This window comes from Andrographis paniculata, unplaced genomic scaffold (genome assembly GCF_009805555.1).
Source record: "Andrographis paniculata isolate CXL003 unplaced genomic scaffold, ASM980555v1 Contig69END, whole genome shotgun sequence".
Classification (NCBI taxonomy): Eukaryota; Viridiplantae; Streptophyta; class Magnoliopsida; order Lamiales; family Acanthaceae; genus Andrographis; species Andrographis paniculata.
Window position 1 is genome coordinate 8,075,699 of NW_026137605.1, and position 27,327 is coordinate 8,103,025.

At 28.4% G+C, this 27,327-nt stretch overlaps 3 protein-coding genes across 4 annotated transcripts; 2 read left to right on the top strand and 1 right to left on the bottom strand.

The window, feature by feature from the left end:
* The first annotated feature begins 10,357 nt into the window (after positions 1 to 10,357).
* LOC127263902 (adenylate isopentenyltransferase-like) lies at positions 10,358 to 11,564 on the top strand. The gene has a single exon (XM_051293194.1). The coding sequence runs from the start codon at positions 10,462 to 10,464 to the stop codon at positions 11,479 to 11,481; it is 1,020 nt and encodes a 339-aa protein (XP_051149151.1). The 5' UTR covers positions 10,358 to 10,461; the 3' UTR covers positions 11,482 to 11,564.
* A 4,369-nt stretch (positions 11,565 to 15,933) lies between these two features.
* On the bottom strand, positions 15,934 to 18,310 carry LOC127263771 (acyl-acyl carrier protein thioesterase TE3, chloroplastic-like). Of its 2 annotated transcripts, none has more exons than XM_051292980.1 (5): positions 17,996 to 18,310; positions 17,479 to 17,582; positions 16,534 to 16,643; positions 16,346 to 16,441; positions 15,934 to 16,232 (listed from the first exon to the last, which is right to left on the bottom strand). In XM_051292980.1, exons 1-5 carry the CDS (start codon positions 18,199 to 18,201, stop codon positions 16,116 to 16,118), a joined length of 633 nt encoding a protein of 210 aa, XP_051148937.1. In that variant the 5' UTR covers positions 18,202 to 18,310; the 3' UTR covers positions 15,934 to 16,115. The 2 variants fall into 2 exon arrangements, with proteins under 2 accessions (XP_051148937.1, XP_051148938.1); XM_051292981.1 differs by having other exon boundaries at positions 18,006 to 18,146.
* A 5,771-nt stretch (positions 18,311 to 24,081) lies between these two features.
* LOC127263995 (myb-related protein 305-like) lies at positions 24,082 to 25,639 on the top strand. Its single transcript, XM_051293321.1, has 3 exons — positions 24,082 to 24,244; positions 24,450 to 24,579; positions 25,009 to 25,639. Exons 1-3 carry the CDS (start codon positions 24,097 to 24,099, stop codon positions 25,637 to 25,639), a joined length of 909 nt encoding a protein of 302 aa, XP_051149278.1. The 5' UTR covers positions 24,082 to 24,096.
* Positions 25,640 to 27,327: the final 1,688 nt, after the last annotated feature.

Here is a 27,327-nt window from a genome sequence, read left to right on the forward strand (position 1 = left end):
AGTTGACTCAGTTCCAACACTTGCCTTGTCGAACCTAGACTGCACTTTCGGTAGCGTTTGCGGATTCCCACATCATCGGAAAAAAATAATAATAATAAATAAAATAGTGGCGAAATTAAAATATGACCACACGGCGATGTTGGAAATGAAAGCAAAAGGCGGCGCCGGAAAATGGCCGCCGGAGGAGTTCAGACGCTCAGCCACAAGCGGCGGAGCAACGATTAAAAAATGTCAACCATTTATTCAATTCGAAATTTGTCAACTCTAAAAATATATATAATTCATTCATCGCACTATAATTTTGTATTATTACTCTCATGGGAACAATGTTGACTTTGTAATTATTTTCACCATGCAATTCAATGGACTATGACTTCGTATAAAATTAGAGAAATGCATAAATAAATGATATTGGTACATAATGAGTCAATTATTTAAATATTATAACAAATATAAAAAATGACAAAAATCATTAGGAAACGGAAAAAAACTTATGAGATAGAATTGCCATAATATTTCATCATTTTCTTCTACATTATTTTTATCATTTTAATATTTAAACAATTGACTCGAATAAATTTTAATAACACCAAATTTATTTCCAAGCAAAAATGTTTACGGATTATTAACATGTTTAAAGAAAAGGAATTCTAAACTAAATAAAATACTTAATACACTCATTCCACGTCCATTAAAATTAGCATATTTTGATATGATACAGAGATTTAAAAAATATAAATTTTATTAAAAGTTTTCGAAAAGATGCTTTGCATAAAAAATAAACAAAACTTTAAATTAGACCCGATGATTCTTTTTTATCATATACTTCATTTTTTGGTCCGTCGGAGTTGTTCCTAGTCAGGGTTCCTTGTCCCCAAAAGTGATAAAACAAAAATAAATAAATAAAAAGTACCGAAAGCCTTTTTGAAAATTTAGTTACTTAATAAAGAAAATAAAGAAGTAATATAATAAAAAGTAGTGATATTTATTGTAAATAAGTGTTGAATGAAGAATAACAATTAAATATTAATATATATATATATTTTTTGTCAAAATTAATAATGAGATAAACTAAATGAATTATATATTTTTTTTAAACAAATGATTTCCTATAATTAAAGTTAGATATTTGACGAAATATTTTTTAAAAAAAATTGTAAAGAGAATCAAATTACTTGATTATTATTATTATTATTTAATTTATTTTTTTTTTAATTAAAAAAATACATGATTCAAATTGGGCTGAATTGATTGTTAAAACAATCTCAAAATCAAATAAATGCGGTGGGCAACACTTGGAAAAAGAGGCAATATTGGTCAAATTAAATTATTAGTCAAATTATATATATATATATATAATATCCTCCTTTCTCTCTAATAATTAGGATAGTCGGTAAATGAATATAGACTAGAAAATTAATATATATGCACATATCTAAGTTATTTATACAAATATTCTATTTTATTTTGTTTGCTATATTTGCTTTAGAAACATCATTTCAATTTGTATAATTTTCATAAATTTTTCAATAATAAATTTCTAAGTAATATTTAATTGAGTAAAATTAGAGAATGTGTAAATTAAAAAAGTTACAATTTTTTTTTAATATCATAAAAAAAGAAAAAAAAAAACATGGTTACAAGAGAGTATAAATATAAAATTAAAAAAAAAGGGGTCTAATCCCATGCATGGATAGGTCGTTGTAGGAGAATGACATTAACAATGTGACATATTGAAATTTTTCACCTCCAAAATAGGCAGCATATATATATATATATATTAGTCTCTCCGTCTGTATCTAAGCTCACATTTACCTTTTGCGTTATTGTATTTAATATTAAAAATATTTTTATATTTGAATTTTTTTTTATAAATGTCCTTCTATTAATATTATAAGACACTAATGAAAATATTTTTATAATTTTTCTTAATTTGTATTGCGTTTTGATATAATAATTAATATTCAAAAATTAAAACTTAAAAAATAAATAAAACCCTTATAATCGGGCGGATGTAATATATAATTAAATTAATTAGGTGAGTGTAGAAAGCCCATATTCATAGTAATATGGAGGGAATTCAAAATGTCAAAAAAAACTGCTCAATATGTATGTATATGTATATATGTATGTGTATGTATACATAGGTGGAAAATATTTGGAAAATTACTTCACACTGTCAACTCTTTTTATGATTGAATTTAGATTTAGAGAGAGAAGATATCTGACTATTGAATTGCATGCCACAAAATTAAATAGTGCTGTGAAATTGAATTTTCCAACTGATTAAAAATCAAAAGTTGAATTAATGAATAATGCGATAAGATTAATTATTGTATCAAATCTTATCTATAATATTAATTATTGTATCAAATTTTATCTAGTTCGTAACTCATAGGATGCTATCGTCTGTATACACATATGCTATCAACAACTCAATGATATGATGTCTCATAAGATATTATGCTATCAACTTTATACACATATACTACCAATAACTAGATGATATGATGTAATGTAATATTTTATTAATTAAGATATTATATTATTTAACTTAAGTAATTAATTTAATTAAGTCAAGATATTGATATGATATTAATTACAAACGGTTACTATAATTAATGATCTCAATAATTATGGTATGAAATTTTATTAATTATGTTATTAAATCTTACCTAAATAGTACCACATAAGATGTTATGTTGTCGGCTGTATACAACTATATTATCAACAACTTGATGATACGATGTTACGTTATACCCGGTATATTGTACATGTGTTATGGGTTGAATTATATTTTATATTTATTATATGTGACATTTTTTTTAAATTAAAATATTTTGTCAATAGTTTTATTTGAAGTAATTAGTTCAAATAAAGCAACAAATTGATTTGACATTAGTTATAAATGTTACCATAATTATAAAAAAAACTTATTAAATATGGTATCAAATCATATCTAAGTCTTAATTCATAGGATGTTATGCTATCAGTTGTATACACATATACTATCAACAACTCGATGATATGACGTCACGTTCTACACTATTTGTACATGTATTTTGTTGAATTAAATTTTATATCTATTATATATGAACATATTTTTTTTACAATTAAAATATTTTCGCCCATAGTTTTAATTATAGTAATTAGTTCAAATAAAAAAAAAAATTAGTTGACATTAATTATAAATTCTACCATAATTATAAAAAAGTCTTATTAATTATGGTATCAAATCTTATATAAATCTTAATGCACATGATGTTACGCTATCAACTGCATTCGATGATATGATGTCACATTATACATTATTTGTTTTACATATTATTTGTTGAATTAATTTTAAATTCTATTATATATGACTTATTTTTGTTAAAATAAAATATTTTCACCAATAATTTTTTTTTATATATAAAGTAACTTGTTCAGATAAAGTAAAAAATTGATTTGATATTAATGATAAATGTACCATAGTTACGAAAATTACATTAATTTCAGTTTAAAATTTTTTCCAAATATTTGAATTAATTACAAATGTTACTCTAATTAACATAGTATCATTAATTATGTTTTGAAATCTTATCTAAAATTTGATTGTGTTATGCCATGGACAATATATATTTTCTCCGTAATTATATAATATGTTTTTTTTCATGTAGAGTGTATGTTGTATATATTATTTATAATAATAAATTCTATTAAAAGTATTTATGGTATTTACTTTTTTACAAAACTCTAATTTACCGTGTTTCTAAGATATTTCACTGCGCTATCATTCTCCCGCCCGACGGCATAATCGATCATCCCTATCGCTCTTCCGTCGCCGTCGCACTTTATACTGCCGTGCCGTCGCCATTTGTGCTGTTGCTGCTGTCGCCATTTGGGTTGCTGGCCGGGATGTGCTTATATCATCTGAATTATTTTTTATGTTTTCTGGATCAAGTATACTTCCAGTCTTGTATCCTTCCTTGTTGCAACAATATGCAATGCACTGTATGCACTGTGGATCATTTTTTTTTTTTTTTTTTGCATCTTAATTCTGATGGCGAACCCCCATTTTATGTGCGTATCCACAATATAACTCGTACGCCTCATTGGGTGTTTTAAATTCAAGATCTCTCCAGTCAAATAAATTTACAAAAACGCGAACATTACTTAATTAATCATGCATTCGGCTCAACGCTAATCGTATGCTATTTTAATTCTAAGATACTTTTTGTATTATACTTATATGAAGTCAAGTATAGAATGATATGCTATTAAAAATATATATATATATATATATGCTATTGAGTATACTCCGATCATCGCTAATCGCAAGCTATTTAAAGTCTAAGATGCTTTGCGTATCCTACTTATATGATATCAAGTATAGACCAATATGCTATTAAAAACAATAAAATATGTTGTTGAGTATATTCCGATCAACGAGCCGACAAAACGCCTATACAACTTACCTGTGTTTAGTGACGAATCCGAGGCATTATTGTTGTATGCGATAGCAAGGCTGGGATGCGCGTTTCCTAAAATATTGTTGATCTTCTTCACGTGGCAAATAATCAACCGATTTAAGAGTTTAGGAAGAAATTTCGAATTAACATACGGATAAATGTAAAAACAAATGGTATAAAAATTTGTGGATATATTTTTTTAATTTATTTCCAAAATGATTGCTATTCCTTATATAAATTATATTAATTAAGATTGATATAATAAATTTATATTATTATAATTACTATTGTATATAAAATTATATTTTAATCTTTACTTCAAATCTCATCCGTTAATTTCATTTTTCAACCAACGGCGCGGATTAAATCAGCACCATGAGCGAACTGGTATATACATACATATATTTTAATAAGTGTGATATATATATATATGATGCTCATAGACTAAACCGTAAAATTAATATTATTATATACTAATATATTTTGTTTGTTTGGGGTTTATTAATGTAAGCTTGTTTGGTTTTTGTTTGTATATAATATTTTTTTTTATTTGAATATTAATTTAAAAAATATTTTGTGAGTAAAAAAAACGGATACATTAATTAATTTTTTTATAAAATATTTTTTAAATTAATATTCAAATAAAAAAATCATTATATACAAACATAAACCAAACAAACTTACATTAATTGCAACTACAAAATTGCAGAGATTTACCTATTAATGAAAGAGCGACTTATTTATTTTACTTTAAATAAATAAATATGACTCTCAACCGGTTCAGCTTTTAAATTTCTTCAGCTATATTTAGGTCCACTATAACTATAATAATAATAGTAATAATAATAATAATTTAAGTTGTTTTTATTTTAATATAAATTAAAAAAAATACTCGCCGTCATGTTTTTTTTTTTTTTGAATTGTCATAAAAATATATTCTCATTTTATTTGTAAGTAAAAAATTATTTCATTTTTATACTTTTTTTACTATAAAGTAAAAAACTAACAATTATTACTTGCTTTTATTAAAACTCATACTCGGTCAAATGAGCACATATTTACATTAAGGAGGAAGTATTTTATATATATTTCATTGTATATACTTGATTAATGAAAAATATACTCAAAATTTACATTATTTTAATTAATTCTATAAAGTAAGTTATATAATAAACTTTATAAATTGATAGGTTATCAATATAATTTATTTATTTATTTATTCTTATATATATATATATATGTATGTATAAAGTAGTGTGCAGCCGCCAGCGAGTAATGTTGCAAGCGCCCGAGGTCCAAACACTGGCGGCAGAGTCAGGTGTGGGCCTGTGCACCATTTCTTAAATGGGCCCCACTCTTGTGGGCCGGAACCGACTATGGGCCCATTTAGCTAAATTAAATTAAATCAATTAATTGATTTAAGCGCCAACTCATTATCTCGTATTTTAAACATCAAAATTGACCCATATTCCTTTTCTTCTCTTCATGCTCCACATCAACATCAAATTCGTAGTTACGTTATAAAGTCTTGGATTTTGGTTTAAAATTAAATTAAATATAAAAGTTTAGGAATATTTTGACAGTGGTATATAAACTATTTTTACTATGATAAAAAATATGCATTTAATGGAGAGAAGAATAATAATCCCTCCGTGCATAATAATTAAGTATCTGTTTTTTTTTTTTTTTTTTAAATTGTCCATAACTCCTTTATGGTTTCGAAACTCAGCGTAAATTTTTCTTCTACTTTAAAAATTGCAAATTTCCCTTCTACTTTAAAAATTGCATGACGTCCCCTTATATTTTAAAAAATATTGTATGAAACCACTTTGTGGTTTCGAAACTCAACATAAATTCCTATTTTACTTTAAAAAATTACATGACGCTCACTTATACTTTAAAAAATATTGCATAAACCCCCCTGCTATGCAAAACATATAGATAAGAAATCATTTTCTTATCACACGAGGAAAGTATCATAGTGGTGGGGTTTTATGCAACATTTTTTAAAGTATAAGGGAATAACATGCAATTTTTAAAGTACAGGGAGATTTTACGCTGAATTTCGAAACCATAGAGGAGTTATAAGCAATTTTACCTTTTTTTTATATATAATTTTAGAAATATTAATATTATATTGAGATATAACATGAATAAAATAGAAATGACTAAAATAACCTTATGTAAAATATTGTAAATTGTAAAGATATTTGTAATATTAGGTAGATAGTACAATTACTTTAAAAAAAATATATTTTGTTATGGATTATGAGACGGAGGAAATAATATTTTAATGTATTTTTTCTATGAACGAAAATTAATATATTACAATCAATTAAATAAAAAAATTGCAGAAAAAAAAACATAGTATTTAAACTATACATATATAACTTTTAATATTATTTATTAACAGTCACTTTTTTTATATATAAAAAAAAAAAGTTCTAAAAACGTTAAAATTATTTTTTAATTTATATTTATATTTATTTATTTTTTATTGTTTCTGATGCTGCGGTTCACTCAGATGTGGTAATTCACAGCAAGCAGCGCCTTGTTTAAGTTCCGCCACCCCACCGTCGTTTTATCTGTAGGTTCGACATCTGCGGTTTATTGAAGGACTAGTTGGCAATTCTAGGAATCTAATCATCCAAGTTTTTTTTTTCTTAGGTAAAAATTTTCAAATTTCTCTTAAATTGTGAGTTATTAAATTATTTTTATTATACAATAATTATTTTTACTAATATATTTTTAATTATTAACTAATTATAAAATTCCTAAATTCATGTATTTAGATTAAAGTGAACATCATATCATTCATGGAACTCAGGGAGTACATAATTTATATTTAATAAATGACCTATGTAAATACAAACAACTAAATATAATTATAATATCAGAATAGCAATTTAATATAAATATATGTAAAATTATTAACTTGCCTAAATCATTAAATTAGACATATGTACATATATCAATTGTATCCTGGCTCCATAAGATTTGTCGGGAATTATTCATCTTAAATTTTTTTGAGAGCAAACATATTTAATAGTAAATTTTTTTTAAACGAACTTTCGAAAAAGAAGAATGTACACGTAATAAATACAAGGGTAAACTATTTTTTTAGTCTCGTAACTGGACCCTTCATCATTTTAGTCTTGTAAGTGGAGTCTGTCGCAAACTAGTCCCATAAGTGAAAATTTTTCGTTATTTTAGAACTCTGGCGCCGGAGACGCCTGCGTGGCTTGTCGGATGCCATGTGTCCCGCCAAGTCAGCGACACACGTGGATTTTATTTTTTATTTTTTTATTTTTTTTTTCAATTGGACCAAATAAAAAAATCAAAAAAGGGAAATAAAATTAAAAATGAATTTAAAAAATAAAATAAAATCCAGGTGTCGCTGACCTGGCGGACACGTAGCCTCCGGCGAGCCACGCGGGCGTCTCCGACGCCGGAGGACTAAAATAAGAAATTTTTTTTACTTATGGAACTAATTTGCGACAGACTTCACTTACGAGACTAAAATGATAAATGAGTTCAATTACGGAACTAAAAAAAAAAGTTTACCCTAAATATGAACTTTTTATTTTATTCATTTAAACTCAACTCTGAATATCACAGTCTCTCCACTTAAAAGAATACCTTGCATCAATATTAAATACTCTCTCCGTCCAATAACTATTGTCCTTTTTTTTTAAAACATAAATTTTACATTTTTACCCTTTATTCATTTATTATTTATAATCTCTACCATACAATTAAGGGCAAATTTGTCAATTCATAACAAAAAGACAATTATCTAAAAAACTGTGCAAATATACTTTAGGACAATAGAAATTAGAGTGAAGGAATATATCGTATTATCATCATAATTAATAAATGAACAACAAATTTGAAAATTAATTTTATAACATTTTAAAATTTTAAAGTGATAAATATCATATACATTATAAATTAAGCACATTGAGCTAAAACTAAAAATCTAGTACTATAAAAGAGTCGGCCTCCCTAATTATTGTAGGAAACTTAATGCTTATTAAGAGCCTTCAACGTTTGAGAGCAAATGCCATTTATGAGGCTAGTGTAGCCTTAAATATATATTTTTAATTTTTTCAAAACATATGACCTTTGACATAGACAAAAATCTCAATAATATGAAAAAAATAGTAATAATAAGAATAATTGTAATGAATTCAGAGTGTTCTTTTTTTTGTGTTTTTTCTACACATTTTTTTTTTAAAAAAAATATATATATATTTATTGTTTTTATACTACTTACATAATTTTATATTATTTTAAATTATTTTACAAAATAAATACACTATGCTAGGTAAAAACATTCTTTATATTCCTTTTTCAAATATATAGTTAATATTTTAAAAAGAAAACAAAATTTAAAATTTATTATGTTTAAAATTTAGTTGTTCAAATATGAAATTCCATGTAAAAATAATTAGGACATATTTATTTATACTATCTCCGTCTCATTGAAAGGTAATCATTTTCTATTTTGTAATTTTCTAATTTAGTAATTGTACTACCTACCTAATATAATTAATACCTTTCAAACTTACACTATATTACACAAATGTCATTACTTTTATATTACACAATACTACTAGTGGTATTTTCATCTTTTTAACTACAATTTATTATAAACTAATATTAAAAAATCTACGTGCAAAAAGTAAATGACAACCTTGCACCTGAACGGAGAGAGTATATAGGTTTTTTTTAAAAATTATTGTTGAAATTTAGAAGTTTGGAAAAAGTAAAATGTTAGTATTTGATTTGATGTTTTATGAGAAAAAAAGTGTATTTGATGTGATGTTTTTGAAAAATAAATAGTATCAAATGAGTAAAGTGTGTTGTGTAAATATAGCGCAACTGTCTGATATAGAATATGCACATCTATAATATTTTGTGTTGAATATTGATTTTTTTTTAAATAAATAAAATATATATTATATATATTATGCAAATGTATTAATATATTTTGATAATATTTATAAAGAATTATAAAAAAAAATGATAGGTGAACAAATCCAAATAATCAATATTTTGATAACAATAAAAAAAAATATATATTTAATTATTATTTTATTTTAAAAGAATTAGACAATAGAGTTTTAAAAAAAAACAAGTTTTGAACAAATTAAAAATAAAAGTAATAGTAGTATTTGATGTGATGTATTATAAAAAAAATATACTTAATATAAGTATTTTCTTAACAAATTAAATAATGATAAAATTCTAAAAATGTTACGAAAATAAAGCTATATTTTGAAATAATAAAAATTTTAATAGTATTTAATATAATAATTTATAAATAAAAATAAATTTTTGATCTAATATATTGAAAAAAAAAAAATTAAATATGACCATGCAATTTCAAAATCTTGAGGTGGGTTTGTTGAGTTTTTGTTTTTTAAAAAAATTAAATTTGAATAGTTGTTTGATATGATATAAATAAAAATTGATTATAAAATAAATATATAATATAATATAAAAAAAATAATTATTTAATTTAATATTTAGAAGGAAGATAGAATATGCAGTAAAAACTTGTGTGTAATTGGTAAAACCTACAAAATAAAACCACCTCACTGTTCTGCTCATCTCTCTCTCTTCTCGTTAGATGAACATATGCTCTGTAAGGCCGTGTTTGGCACGCGGTTTTTTCAAACTTGAAAATCTTGTGTTACATGAAGGTGAGATATATGAAGACGATCATCTTCTCTCACTCACCTTCATATACGTATACACCCTTACAAGCTGTATAATACGCATATACATATACATACATACATACATACATATATATATATATATAGACGTATAACAGAACAAACACCCAATCCGCACCAACCCTCCTTCATCCACTCTTCGTTCACCTCTCATCAGGCGCCCACAACTTCCGTACGTACACTCTCTACACACACACATATATATACATACATATATATATATACACGCCTGTTTGGTTGCATTTCCTGTTTTATCTTTTTCCCTTATGAGAAGAGTGCCATTTCTGGGAATACCTCATCGCCACTTACCTTACAGAACTCCCAGCGCTACTTTATCCTTCCCCTTTCTCTACCGGTGGACTCCCATGGCTTCCACCACCGCCGCCGCACGCCGGAGTAAGAAGATCGTCGTTATAATGGGGCCGACCGGCTGCGGAAAATCGAAGCTCTCAATCGATTTGGCTTCCAGGTTTTTTCGGGCCTCCGAAATCATCAATTCCGATAAAATCCAAATCTACCGCGGCCTCGACATCACCACCAACAAAATCACCTTCCCGGAGCGGCGGAGCGTCCCCCACTCGCTCCTCGGCGAGTTCGACCCGTCCGAGTCGCATCCCGAGTTCACCCCCTCCGATTTCCGGTCCGCCGCCGCGGCGGCGATCTCGAGGATTCACGCTCGCCGGAATATTCCGTTCGTCGTCGGAGGTTCGAATTCGTTCGTTTACGCTCTGTTGGCGAAGACATTCGACGCGGCGGTCGACGTCTTCGGCGACGGCGAGGCGGCGGAGGCGTTCTGTAAGGAGCTCCGGTACAATTGCTGCTTCATTTGGGTGGACGCCTCGCCGGCGGTGCTGAACCAGTACCTGGTGAAGAGAGTCGACGCCATGGTTGATTTGGGGATGGTGGAGGAGCTGAGTGAGTACCTGGCGAGTGACGAGTCGGACTCAGTGAGTCAATGCGGGTTGAGGAAGGCGATCGGCGTGGCCGAGTTCGGGAGATACTTCCAGAAGCTTCGGAACGGACCGGCGGATGACGTGGCGAGGAGGGCGGCGTACGATAGCGAAGTGCGGGCGATCAAGGATAACACGTGTCAGCTGGCGAAGAGGCAGCTGGGTAAGATCCGACGGCTGCGGGACGCCGCGGGGTGGGACCTGAAGAGAGTGGACGCGACGGCGGCGCTGAGGGCGGCGATGGGCGGAGCGGCGCGGCGGAGGACGGCGGAGATTTGGGAAAAACAGGTGCTGGAGCCGAGCGTGAAGATTGTGAAGCAGTTCTTGATGGAGTGAGCGAGTAGGTTGCGACTTTGAATTTAATTTTCATTTTTCAATTTTCATCCAATTAAATTTAATTAATTAATTTCCAGCTAATATCTAGCTTTCAGTTTTCAACCATTTCTTCTCTCGTTTCCGTTACACAACACAAATTATTATTATTATTATTATTATTATTATTATTATTATTATGTATTTCCATCTTAATTTGGTTACGAAACCAATTTTGGGTATATATATATATATATAACTAATATATATTTCGATTTTTAAATATCTAACTTGAATATTATATAAATTTATTTAACTCTACTCCAAATAATTAGCGTGGTTGATTATTGTTGTTGCATGAAGAAGAATTAGAATGGGCGTGTCGTTAAAAGTGGGACACAAGTCAAAAGCCGCAAGCCTATTTTGACCCTTTAGAAAGTTATTATTATTATTATTATTAACATCAAAATTTATAATCACGACTCCAAAATTGAGTAATAAGAAAGTTTTTGACGACAATCATGGTACTCTACACCACTACTGAATTATTTTTAAAAAATTTTATAATAAGATTTCGTAATAAATGATTTGATGATGTGGATTGAACTGATGACTGTTAGACCATATGTTCAAATTTTTTACGTCTCTAAATTTTATCTGTCACATCCTATGCCAATTAGAATTAATTAATAAAAAAATATATCATGAGGGTTTATTTTTATATTTTGTCTTATAATATATTTTTTGGTTTTGTTTTTATTTATAAAACATTACTTCAAACTATTATTTAAACAATAAAAACTCCACAAACCGAATGGTGTTACATCAAATTACGTACTCTAATAGATGATGGATGAATCTAATAAGCTAATAAAGAAATAGTATGAATTATGCAAAGTTGTTGGTACGTGTACGTCCATAGGATTATGTCACCACATATCAATAATAATAATAAATAAATAAACTCATTGGTGTGTTAATTAAATAACATCTGAAGCTTAATTGGATTTGGATGAAATTAAATAGTAATAAAATAGATAGATAGATAGATAGATAAATAAATAAATAAATAAAAACAACTATCGACACAATTAAGTGATAAGTGTCGAGGTTAGGTTGTTTTCATTAATTATTTTCTTTTTAAAATAAATTTATCATCTTCTGTGTTTGGGGCATTCATGACGTGGCATGATGGATTTTACAACTTACAATTGTCAATTCGTATTTTGAATACTCTTTCCGTCCCGATTTGGCCGTTTCAAAAAATAGTTTTATTTCTATAAATAATTATATCATCATAAATTATTCATATTTTTTCATTTTTATTACACAATTACCACTACTTTTTACACTAATACACTCACAAGGGCAAAAAAAAGTTTTTTATCTATACTTTTTATCAATTACCAATATAATATCAATATTCATTAAATTCCTTGTCCAATCCAATTAAGACTATAATTCTGGGAGAGAGTAGTATTTATTATTAGATTGAGTTATGAGTATATCACAAAATTTGTCAATTCGAACAAGATGTTCATCACAAAATTTTAAACCTGATTAAAACGATATGAATTTTTTTGGGTTAAGTACAGATCATTTTGATTTTATTTCAGATTATCTAATAACCCGAATAACCCAAAGAACTTGACATGACCTATCGGAAAATTTTAAATTTATTTTAAAATATCTTATGCAAAAGCGAAACTTAATTTTGTTTTCTATAATTAGCATGGTTGTATTCTTTTGTGGATTTTACACAAGTTTTTACTATTCAGATATTTTTTTCCTTAAAAAATATCATATAAAACAATTATTTTTATTTTTATTTTTTTATATTATACTACAAATTTATTTTACATTCAAAACATCACGTTAACCTCTATTCATATTACATCAAAAAATTATTTAAATTTAATTCTTTACTATTAAAAAATTCAAACTAAAAAAACTAAAACCCACAAACACACATCCATATTATTTATTTTTTATAATTTTAAACTTTTTTTTTTTTATTGTTGACACCCCTGCTTAATCTTATCTTCAAATTAGATTTTAGTATATATAATAATAAGTGGACTTTACCTCCTAATCAACTTCAAAAGTTGTCCACTGGGCTTTTATAGATTAGGCCCTATTAAAATAATAGTATTAATAATAAAACCAATAAATAATTTTAGAGTGGGTCCTTAAAAAAATATTATGAACAAAATAAAGCCCGTTTTAATATTAGGCAAAGGCTACAGGCTGATCCGAACTATACTGTCTTATTTTGGTCCTGCCACATAATCCATTTTAAGGTTTAAATCCTGTCTTAAAGGATACTCCATCCATTCTAACAAAGTATTTGTCAGGTAAGGATGATCTGACGGTGTGGGGTTGGACTTGTGACTATAAAGTCAAGGATTTGATCTCAAGTTATCTGCCACACATAGTTGTTTTTCCAGTGAGAACAGACAAATAAAAATGATTTATTTCTCAAGTTCCTACGCCAAACACACCCTGAAATTCTACTATTTATATATAAAAAAAATTTCAAAATATCAAATCAAATATTTATTTTTTATTTTTTATATTATACTAAAATCTAATTTTACATTCAAAACATAATATAAACATATATTTATATCACATCATACAACTATTCTAATTCAAAAATCTTATTATTCAAATTCCAATTCACACTAACAAATTATAAGCTATTTCGTCAAAGTCCGATATGCCTACGTCATTGTTCCTTATTGTCGTGTGTAGGATAAGAGAATCAACTATAGATATTTGATGCACCTTCACTCTGATTGTCATTTGTTAGTACTAAAAGTGTAATAGGGTATGTTTCTTTTGTCCAAATTCTAAAATTTTTATTATTTGGATTCTGCGTTTTTCAAAAAAAATATATTTTTTCATCTTACAAAACATCCCATCATACATTATTTTAATACCAAACTTAAATCAATTTTTTTTTTCAAACTCATCTAAAGAAACATACCCATAACCATAATAACGATCAACCTCAATGATTAGATTATGATTTTTTTACTTATACAACGAACCATAGTAGTGACAATCAGCTTCATGAGTAATTAAATCGTAAGAATTTAATTGCGAATAATCATAATTGAAATTATAATAATTATTAACTGCAGAATCAATAAAATTATCATAGTTTGGCTATAAATAACCATAATTGAACATTGACATCGATTTACCATATGAATGATGATATCGATTGATTGCAGGAGCAACCAAATTGTTGTAGTACGAATAAAAATAGTCATGCCTAGATATTGGCTTTAGGAAGTCAATAGCATACATATCGTATGATATGTAGGAACAAGTCACAAATAGAAATGAATACCAAGATATTCATATGTATTTTAAAATTAAATAAATAGAAAAGAATTAAAAAATTGGGATAACTTAAAAATATATCTATAGATTAAGTCTCGATGCTTCTTTACATTGTAATACATATATTTATATTTGAACAAAAGAAACACACACACAAATAATAAACAAGCATCCCATTTAAAAAACGAAATCTAGTTCCAAATAAAAGTATTAAATAAGCATACAATATAGATACTTTTGATTTTTATAGTTGCTAAAATTGTTCTTTAATTTCTCTCTGTGATTTCGAAATTTAGCTTAAAATTTATCGATACTTTAAAAATTGTATAATACCCTTTATACTTTAAAAAACATTACATGAAACCCACCACAATGAAAACTTCTTTGTATGATGTAAAGATGATTTCCTATCTGTATGTTTTGTACGGCGGGGATTTCGTGCAATATTTTTTAAAGTATAAAAGAGCAGCCCCATGCAATGTTTTAAAATAAAATGGAGATTTACGCTGAATTTTAAAACTACAGTGGAGTTTCATGCAACTTTTTTAAAGTATAAGGGGCGCATACAATTTTTAAAGTAAATGAGAATTTACGTTGAGTTGCAAAACTATAACGCAGTTATGAACAATTTTGTCTTTATTGTTTTTTAAAATGAAATAATTGTGATATATAGACATACAATATTTTATACTTCCTCTTTCATTCAATTGTATACTCAAATATTTTCACATAAATTTTAATAAACTTATATAATAGTAATTGATATTAGTAATTGATATTTTTTATAATAAAAAAGATAAAAAATTGCTACTTTATCCACTTTGTATTTTTTAATAAATATATTTATTTACTTTAGGTAAAAAAATAAATTATATTAATAATATAAAAATTGATATTTTATATTAAATTATTTAATTTTTATAAATAAGTAAATTATATATATTATATTAATATGTGCAGATTATATTTAAAAAAAAAAAATTATTAAAAATCATTCCACTTCACATATACTCTATAATCTTTCACCATAAACAATAAGATTGTAGTATAATTTTTTTTTAAAAAAAAAAAATAAAGAAAAAAAAACAACAAAAAACAAAAGCCCTCTCCTCGTAAACTTGAATGTGTATAAAAGTAGATAATTAATTAATTGGGTGTATAAATGTTATTACCATCCATCATTCTTCTTCATGGTATTCGTATAAGAAACAACAGACAGAGCAAGACATAATAATAATAATAATAATCAGACAAGAGGCTTCCCAATTAATGTTAGCAAGGTCATAAGAAACCATCCCTTCCCTTCCCTACACTTCTTTGTCTTGGAGGAACAACGCGATCTTCGATCTCATATCTGTCGGGACACGGACAGGTCGATAATTTTTGTCGAGCCACACCGCCGTAGCTCTCGCCTCCAAGATCGGCTGCTCAGCCGCAAAAATAATAAAAAAGAAATCAACACATACATAATCATTAGCTTCGAATCCTATAATTTTATCCTGAGGAATTGTAGTGTAAGAGAAGATTATGTAAAAACCTCTTGATTAGGTATCTTGAAGATGAAATGCTCGAAGAACAGCCGCGCAGCAGAAGATCCCGACACCCTCACCTTCACGAGAAACCTGTCTCCACTCTGACAGGTCGAGAAAGGGACAAATTAATAATCGAGGGATTAAAAAGAAAATAAATAAATATCGAAGCGATGAAATAATTGCAATTCCGCACCCTTAAAGGCGCAAGAAACTTCAGCGAAAGCTCCGTCAAAGCTAATGCATCGCCACTACGAGCAACTTCATCTGCGCTGACACCGATCCGCTCCAACAATTCGTGCCGGCCTGTTAATGCGAGAATAACACAAATTCGTAGCTAGACAAATATATAGTACTATGTTCTTGTAATAAAGTACCGTGTTTTATTAGAGACTAATCTTTGAAATCAAACACAGATTTTCGACTGCTGACGAGTTTTGAGATTGGGTTTATGGTTTTTTTATTGTTAATCATTTGCGATTCTTTATAAAAATACACTGACGATAAACTACTATTAAAACAAAAAACAAAATCAAACTCCAAAAGAAGACACTCGGGTTTTCTTTTTTAGAACAATCTGGTTAGGGCAAGTGAAGCTTCAATCTCTGTTTTCTTTAAACAAGAATCTTAAAACACTTGACCGGGAGTTTACCTAATCGCACTCGAAGAGTAAAGAAACCTAAGACTTGCTAACTAGTGCCCGAAATGATTAAGGCTCTGGTTACCTATGTTTTCAAATTTGTTTCATAGTTCACTTTTAACAAAACATCATATTAATGCCAATACATATATATATATATGGGAGGGGTTACCGTTCTGATTTTTCCAATTAGCACAATAAAAGATAAAGACAACACATGTCTTTGTCTCGAACAACAATGTTTTGTGTGTTATTTATACTTACAACGTCTGATGTATACAAGTATATCGTGTGCTAAAATCAACTACTACATGTGTTGTGTGAGATTATATCATGTGTATGTATTTGTAATCTATTACTAATATCGTGTGTTGTTTGCTAGTACACTGTATCCGCCACCATATATCTATAACATCAATATGAGTATTTTCTATTCAATTTTTTACTATTTTCAAATGAACCCGATGTACAGTAAAAAAAAATTAGAGCAAGAATTGTTACCATGTTGGCAATAACTTGCATAAACAGCATTATTTACAACACCATATTGATCCAATTCATAGTCCCGAACTTTAAGTTCCACCTCATGGAACCCTGTCATTATTCTGCAAAAAAACCATCATATACACACACCTCCACCGTTTCCAAAACCTTTCAAGTAGAGCTTAAAAGAATTATTATTATTATTATTATTGTAAATCATCATGTATCCAAAAATTAAAATCAATTCAAATAATTTGGTAATGCAATTTCGAATTGGGGAAAACATGAAATTAAAGCTGCGTTCGAATCAGGAATTACAAAGAGCAGAGAAGAGAAAGGCTGAAAAAATGTTCAAAATTAAACATCGCAATCGCAGCCATTAATAACAACCTATAAAATTTCCAATCCAATTGCCGTCCGGACAGCAAAAATCTCAAGACAAATTGTAAGATTCGAGCATTATCCTCTATACCAAATATAAGAAATTTAATAAATAAATAAAATAAAAAAAAAAAGGAGAAATAATTGGAAGTACCCTTTTCCACCTTTAAAGTCAAACTTCGCGGCCGCATCGCACCTCCCGACCGGAGAGGAAGCGAATCTGAGAGATTGGAACGGAAAATGCCGCCGGAAATTGGCTGGAAAGTTCCGACACGGCCGAGGAAACATGTCGGCAGCCAAAAAAGGGAGTGAATTGGGGACGATCGAACGGTTTCTGAGAGTGATTGCAGAGTGAATCATGTTTCGAAACGGAAAAGAGTGTCGAGATTAGGCTTAGGGCAATGGCTTCCGATTGAAATTTGGGGCAAAGTTCGTGAATTCCTCCATTTCAGTGTTCTTACATACAATGTGGGCGTTAAGGTTTAGGTTAACGGCAAATACATTCCTATATTGTGGTCACGTGCCTAACACGTGCCGTAGTTAATTTTTAAACCGCTCCTAGGAACTGAACTCCCGAAGCCTTCATGAATCATGATCATGACATGAATTAAATGACCCTCTTCGGCTCGGGAGCTCAATTCCTGGGTGCTGTTATGAAGATTTATTTTACCTAAGCTCTATTCATTTATACTATTCAATTTTATATTTTAATACCGAATCTAATAAAAATCTGTTTAATTTAAAGTATCACGTAAAATATATATATATATTTTTCCCTATGTTCAAATTATATTACTATTATTCATAAGATATAATTATTAGACACAGATTTATTTTTTAATTTTCTCTAAATATATTTTATATTAGCGGAGTTTAGGTAAGATTTATAATATATAAATTTTACTTCAAATATTCTAATGTAACACTTGAGTCTACACTTTAATAAAATAGAAAGTAGTTAAAATTAATAAAATTTTACGATTTTTTTTTTTTTATATAACATGGGAATCCACACAATCGCTATTCGAAAGTGCACACTGACAAACCCTAGCCGAACCTAATACTCTGCAAAATCAATATATATATATATACTCCCTCCGTCCCAATACAATAGTTTTATTTACCATTTTTGTCCGTCCCAAAACAATAGCGTTATTTCCATAAATAATCATATCACCGTAAAATTACCTCTACTTTTTCATTTTTATTACACAATTGCCACTACTTTTTACACTAATACACTCACAAGGACAAAAAAAGTCTTTTAAGTATATTTTTTACTCACTACCAATATAATATCAATATTTCTTAAATTTCGTATCCAACCCAATTAAGACTATATCTATGGGACGGATGGAGTATATTGTATTATAATTATTATATGCTCTCTGTTTATGCGTTGCAACAGTAGAGAGGATACGAGCCGACTAAAACAGAAGAAAACAAACATAATGTGATGATAAATTCTTTATTTAGTTTGTTGTTTTTATAGTGTAATTTATGAATGTTTTTACTCGTTGATTAATAAAAAATGAAAATTGTTAAATAAAGTTTATAGTATTAATTTATTTTCATAGAATTATTATTTCAGTGTCTAATCGTTTTTTTTATAAAATATCAATTTCAATCAATATTTTGCATCATCAAATTTAAAGTATTTTGGATATATATTTTTTATAATGAAAAATACATATTGAATGTAATATTTTAAATATATTAAATAATTCTTAAATAAAATGTAAGTATAATACTCCAACAGTCTCAACTCAAAATACATATTTGTGTTTTTTTTTTTTTTGTTTTTAATAAATTAAAAAATAATAATATTTTATTGGTCAGTGAAAATGTGTAAAATGATATTGATATTTTTGTCATTGTTAATGAATATTTTTATAAAAATAAATGATATTTTGGTATTTATATATGAATTACTTTTACTATAATATAAAATGAATGATTTTGAATGAGACAAAACAAAAATGATAAAATAAAAATATTAACTTAAAATAGATGGAGTATATAATCATATATATATATATTTAATAGATTAAACAATACAAATGTTAAATAATATTAAATGATCGTTTCATTTAAAAACTTAAATTGAATGAAATACACATCACTATATATATATATTACAAAAGTCAATCAACACCAAATATATATATATATATATGTTTGTATGTATGTATATAAAAGACATTTCCATGCACTTTGAACCATCTTGGAAGTGGGCTTGGTAGCTTGAATTGTGGTTGAAAATTTGGTTAAATTAGGAATCGGGAATGTTGTTTGGTTAATGAACTACAATATATTTGATGAAAATAAATCTAAATATTTTAGAAACTTATTTCAATAAAATGTATTCAACAAAATTATCATTTTATAAAGAAAAAATTATAGATATATATATATATTTATATATAACTAATATGAACCAATATTATAAGAAAAAAAAAAATTGAAGAATTTTAAATATATAAATATAATTTCTATTTACAAGAGATAAAATTAAAAATTATAAATAAGTCCCAATTTGAAGACTTTGAAAAAATATTTGAAATGAAAAAGATTGAAAATATATTACGAATCTAAGTTACAGAAACATCGAAATTTCCATTGTAGATCCCTCAATAGAAGAAGATAAAGTATCAATAGTACAACACGAACAAGAACATCAACAAATTAACAAATTGATCGATACCACCATTATTCTTCTTCAAGTTGTCGAAACATAGCAATCTTGGACAATATTTATTATTGAGACAAATCAATGTGGTTCTTGCTTCTACGATCCGATGAAAATTACAACAGAATCATCAGGCTTGAAGCTCGTAATAAAATTTCACGATTATGTTGAATATTGTAAAGAATCAGCACATAACCTCTCGGTTAGGTATCTTGAAGATAAATTATTCGAACAATAATCGAGCAAAAAATGTATTGATCACCCTCACCTTTACGACAAAGTTATCACCCATCTTACATGACATGCAAAAATTACGTATGAATAAAATCCATAAACGCTTATGTAAGGGTAGAAAATGAAGAAAGAAAGAAAACGATCTTACCCTTAAAGGCGAATGAAACTTAAACGATGACTCGGATAAAGCTAATTCATTACCACCTCGAGCAATTGTGTCCCCATGAACACCTATTGTCTCTAGACCTTCATAGAAACCTATTAAGATTCAATTAGTTAAAGATAGAGAGACAATTAGTTACAAGAAAATATAAAAATAGAGGCGGACGAAGGGAGTAATATTTTTGAATAATATATACACATTTTTATATATGTTTCGGGTCCAACTTTGAGTTAAATTTCTAAAAATTACAAAAGTATTTCGGGTCTATAAAATTCATCAGATCTTATCGGGTATAGCTCGAGTCGGGTGTAAGTATAGCCAAATCCAAATATAATTGGATTTCATTCGGATCTCGGGTCTAAAAATATGTCTTGGTATTTTTCACAAAAATTATTAAACTCAAGTTATTCTTTCCGCCAATTGTTAATATAATTGCACTATAAACTATTCGCATCCAAATTTAACCACTCAATTAGAGCTGACAAATACTGACCCGACACGATAACCTGACACAAAATAATTGGATTTGGGTCAAATATTTCAACTCGATTATGTATACGGGTTGAAACGAACCTGATACGATAATAAATGGGTCGGGTTGGGGTTGGGGTTGAGACTCTCAACTTGAACCCGACACGATAACCTGATTATAATATATTAATATTGATTATTATATTTATTATATATGTAAAATAATCATAATTTATTAATTTTCTCATAAATTAATTTAAACTAAATTCAATTTTAAATAATTCAACTTAATTTACATTCAAACCAATAAAAACTAACATACCATGACAACACAACAAAAACTTATTTAATTTGAATCAAGAAATTCGACTTAATTTATGTATACGGGTCAACACGAGTCAACTCGAATCCGACACGATAATAAATGGGTCAACACGAACCCGACATGATAATAAACTGGTTGAGTTAGAGTTGAGTAATTTAACCCGTTTAAAGTATTCAATCCGACACGAATCGACTCATTGCTAGCTCTACACTCAATTGATCATTACTATAATTGTTAATTTATTATATAAAAAAAAAAAAAGTAAATAAAATTATAACAACATATATCATATCTCAAACTTCATCAAAACATCATCTCAATTATCTCATTCTTAAAAAAAGTTCCAACCCTCATCCAAAGAAATCCCAAAAGTCCCACTACTAAATTCCCCCTATCACATCCTCATCAAATGATAAAATTTAGTGAAAAAAAAAAAGGAAAATTATTACAATTTACAAGAACTGAAGCCACACGAAAATTATCAAATATGTTAATTATTTATTTTCTTACATAATATGTATATATAAATATCCACAAATGGAATAAAAGACGAATTGCTAAAACAAGAAACTATATATATAAATATTTTGATGATATGATATTTCCCACTTATCAAATCATTGAAACAGTAGAGCTTCAATAATGGATTCCTCATTCCCATATGTCTTATCTTCTTTAGTTATATATCCACTCTGCGAAAAACCCTTTAATTTTTACTCTCTCCTTTTACACATTGCATCCCCACCATGCATTTCTTTTTTCGACTTAAAAAGTTATATCATAATAATAATAATAATAATAATAATAGTTGGAAATTATTTTATTATTAGAACCATGAAGAGAGGATTCCGACCCCCACCACAAGCCCCCATGAATTTCAAGATTTGTTGTGCACTTATTTATTTATTTATTATAATTTTGGGAATGGTATTATTATGTGGATAGAATTATTACATGGATACTCGAAAGCCTGATTGACAACATAACCAATGCAAGCATATTCCCATCAAGAACATATATATATATATATATATAATATAGAACTTTATGGAATATATATATATATATGTATAGTGCAAAACATGTAATTAGCATATATCTGTTGGATAATTTTAATCCAACAATATCAACATACTCACATTTGGGAAACTAATTAGTATATTGTTTAAATCATGTTGATTGGGTCAAATCAGTGCCTGGTCAGCGTATATAATGTTATAAGATAACACATGTTTGACAACACAAGATGATACGATATATATATATATACACAACACATGTCATGGCAACACAAGATATAATTCCACATAATATAATATATTATTTGATTACAGTAATATAGAAGTATACAGTGATTATTTTCATTATATGTGTTGATTTGACCCAAATAGTATATACTCTCTCCGTCCCAAAAGATTTGTCTTGTTTTTCCATTTTCGTCCTTCCCAAAACAATTGTCTTATTTCTTTATTTAGTAATCGTGGTCCCCATTTTATAACAAAATTATTCCTACTTTTCCATACTACCCATAATTATTACTCTAACATACTCTTTAAAATCATTCAAAAAAGTAAGGGCATTTTAGTCATTTATATTTTACTTTATACCCACTTTCAATTAAATACTATTATTCCTTAGTTTCCGTGTCAAAACTCTCGATAAGACACTTCTTTTGAGACGGAGGGAGTAAATTATAATGAATTTATAATTTAAAATCTGTTCTGGTTTTAAAATATATTGTTTTAAATAAGGTATAAAAAGTTGTATAAAAATATAATAATAATAATAACAATAATAATAATAATATATAAATATATTTGATACGATATTTTGTGAAAATATATATATATATTATATGATATTTTTTTAAAAGAAAATTACTATTGATGAATAGTTTAAATGTATACGTAAACATAGCATTGTGCAAGTCTTTCCAAATTGGACATACTTTGGATGCTCACTCGAAAAAAGTAAACATTCCTCGTAAGTGCATCGAACCCGATTCTCCGGTGATCCACCCAACACCCGATTGATAGGTACACACCACTCATGGTGATGTTAGCGGGTCCATCCATCGAACCCACCCCGACTGGACCCGGAATTATCAAGAATCTAAATCAAGAGCACTTCTCATTGAACTAATGTAGTAGAAAGGTATGAAAGAACCAATAAGATTGTCGCGTGGATGATGTCTATAGCTAGTGTACTTAATTGTCTTTATCTTTTTGCAATGAATAATGAATCTCTTGACAACTACATCGATATATATATATATATACACTATAAAATCTCTCATGGGATTTCTCATTAGGACACTCAACAAGAATTTCTAAAACTTAGTTCCTTCTGTAAAAATAATTTCTTGTCATTACAATGGGTGGGATCAACCTGGAAAACAATACAGGCAATAGTAGTAGTGAGATAAGAAGAGGTCCATGGACCATTGAAGAAGACAACTTACTTATTCAGTCTGTAAGTTTCAATGGCGAAGCCCACTGGAATTCCCTGGCTAAATATTCAGGTTAGAACTTCGATTTCATATATGTTCCTGGCTATTCTTTGAGAGGTCCATGGACTCCAGCACCAGTTCTGAATCAGTCACTGTTGCTGGCTGCTATCGGTCTGGGTGCTGGAGTCCATGGACCTCCCAAATCCAGACTACTGCAACTACTGTTCGAGTCTTTTAAGGTAAGGTTCGATTCATCGTTTGTTTGACATTTTATTAGGGCTTAAGAGAACAGGGAAAAGTTGCAGGCTGAGGTGGTTGAATTATCTGAGGCCCGACGTCAAACGTGGAAACCTTAGCCCCCACGAACAGCTCCTGATTCTTGAATTACATTCCAAATGGGGTAACAGGTGGGATGCTGACGTGTCGTCTCCACAGCCATCCACGTCATACATATAATATATATAAAAAATATAATAATTCCGTGCAATAGCACATATTTACTCACTAGTGTATATATATATACATAATAAGGGTGTGTTTGTTTGTGAGTTTGGAATTTTAAGTTTGGATTTTTTTAACAATAAAAAATTGAATTTGAATACCTATTTGATGTGATATAAATATATAATGATGTAATTTTTTAATGCAAAATAAATTTGTAATATAATATATAAAAAAATAAAAATAAAAAATAATTGTTTGATATGATATTTTTGGAAGAACAAAAAATCTGAATAGTAAAATTTATGGTAAAACTTACAAAAAAAACACAATTTAATTTTGGCTCAACAATTTCCTCGTCTGATCATTCATATACGCCTCTTTGATGATTCCAGGTGGTCCAAAATTGCAAAAGAGCTTCCGGGACGAACAGATAACGAAATCAAGAATTACTGGAGAACCCGGGTGCAAAAACAGGCCCGACAGCTCAAGCTCGATTCCAACAGCCTTAAATTTGTCGAAGCTGTGCGAAATATTTGGAAGCCTAGGTTGCTCGAGAAAATGGATCAAGATTCATCGTCATTAATTTCCTCATCTCCATTGTCGTCGTCGTCATCAGCCCTGGCAATTCAGACCAAACTGGAATCCCCGGCTCCGCCGCCATTTTCCGGCAGCAGCCACCTGCCGGAATGTTCAAATTCCGGCGATCCAGGCTGTAATTCCCCGGCGGAAGTGATCGATATTCGTCAATCAGGTGGTGAGGATTTCATCAATGGCAACTTTCTTGATGATCAGTTTGGGACATCAATGGAGAACCATGACGAGGGTTATAATTTTTATAGTTATAATAATTACGAGGGGATTTGTTATAACGATGAATATGGGATGCAAGAATTTGGGTACTATGATACTGCCTTGTCCGAATGCCACGTGGCGGCGGCGGAGTGGTTGGGAGATAGCACTTCGTGGGATATTGTTAGTGATAATGATGGGCTGTGGCAATTTAGAAATATTCCTTCAAGTTGAAGATGGTAGAGGTCATGTTTGTGTATAATGTGCTTTTATTGAATCTAAAGCTATTACAATGTCGAATGAAATAATAGGACTTCTAGCCGTCAAATTTATTCTTTTTTTTTTTTTTTTTTTCCGATCAAAGTCAACTAATTAATATATAATTATTATTCTTCATTAAATATTTATTTTTCACTGCAATAACTAATTAAATTTTCAAATATACTTTCAACTGTCCTTTTACTATCTATTTTTCAATAAAATATACATTTTTTTAATTTTCGTGTTGGACCCAAATGTTTTAAATTTACTGAACGGAAAAAGTGCTATATATTGTCTTTAGCTTATCGTATATTATGGAAATAAAGGCGGATATTCTGCTGATTTGATTTGATTAAATCAACAACATATATAATAAAGGTAGGCGATGTATATTAAATACACAACATATGATTTCGAACTTTATTTTTCAGTACAACTAGAAAATTGAAGGTACTTTAAATTTGAATATGATTTAGAATTAAACAACGTACATAAAAAAAATTGTGAACCTATGGTGAGAGTATTTCAAAAGTGTGGAGAAATTATTTTATTTTTTTTTTTTTTTTAAATTAAAGAATTTAAAAAAAATTTAAAAAAGTTGGGCTTATCTTGGATTGTCTCTTCACACCTTAATTAAAGAAGGATTAAACCGAATAATACACTGTAATAAGTTTGAATCAATTCCTGTGTGGTGGGATTGATGTATAGGCTTATCTAATTAATACTCTTTTCGTCCGGCTCTAAAGGTTATATTTACATTTTATGTCATTGTACTTCACATTAAAAATATCTTTATTTTTGTATAATTTTTTGCACAAATATTATTATAATAGTTTTATAAAATACTAATAGAAGTTACTACGTTTTTATATAATAACTAAAATTCAAAGATCAATACGCAAAACGTAAATGAGACCCTTATAATCGGAGGAAGGTAGTATTAACTAAAAAATAGAAATTTGATTAAGGAGGAATCCCACAAGTAGTTAGAGGACACGTCGACGTCAGACACATTTGTTTTAGATAATTAATTATTAGGACAAGGAATAAAATATGTGGTACAAATTTTGATGATGTTTGTGATTTGATAGCTTTTTTATTTACTTTTTAGAAAAGTAGTATTTGGGGGATTGTCACGGTCAATCGAAGGGCATGCAAATGAAGTGGATTATGATCCAACAGGGATAAATTAAAGCTGTCATGTTATTTTCATGTGGTTATCAAACTTCTAATTGCATTTATCCTACGTATCAAGTCATTCTTTTTATTATTTTTTTTAAAGTTTTTTATTATTATTTGAAAAGTTGTTTTGTGAAAAAAAAAAAAAAAAAAAATCATCCGTCTGGTGAAGATATTTTTGCAATTTTTTTCAAATAAGACTCGTAGAGCTGGAGGTAATAGTAATATATTACACTACTTTATTACACTATATTTATAAAATATTAATTTACTTTAATCAAAAATCACACCCAAAATTTTAACTATAACAAATGTTATCACAAAAATTTTGTTTATGTTGGCAGCCTACTCGGTGTGGACCTGTCAAACTTGATACCAAGATGGGTTTTCCGGCCTACTAAAAAAAATTCAGTCTCAATCTTGTGATAAACGATTGAGATACAATAAGTTTGAAATTGAAAATATTGCAATTGATGAACTAG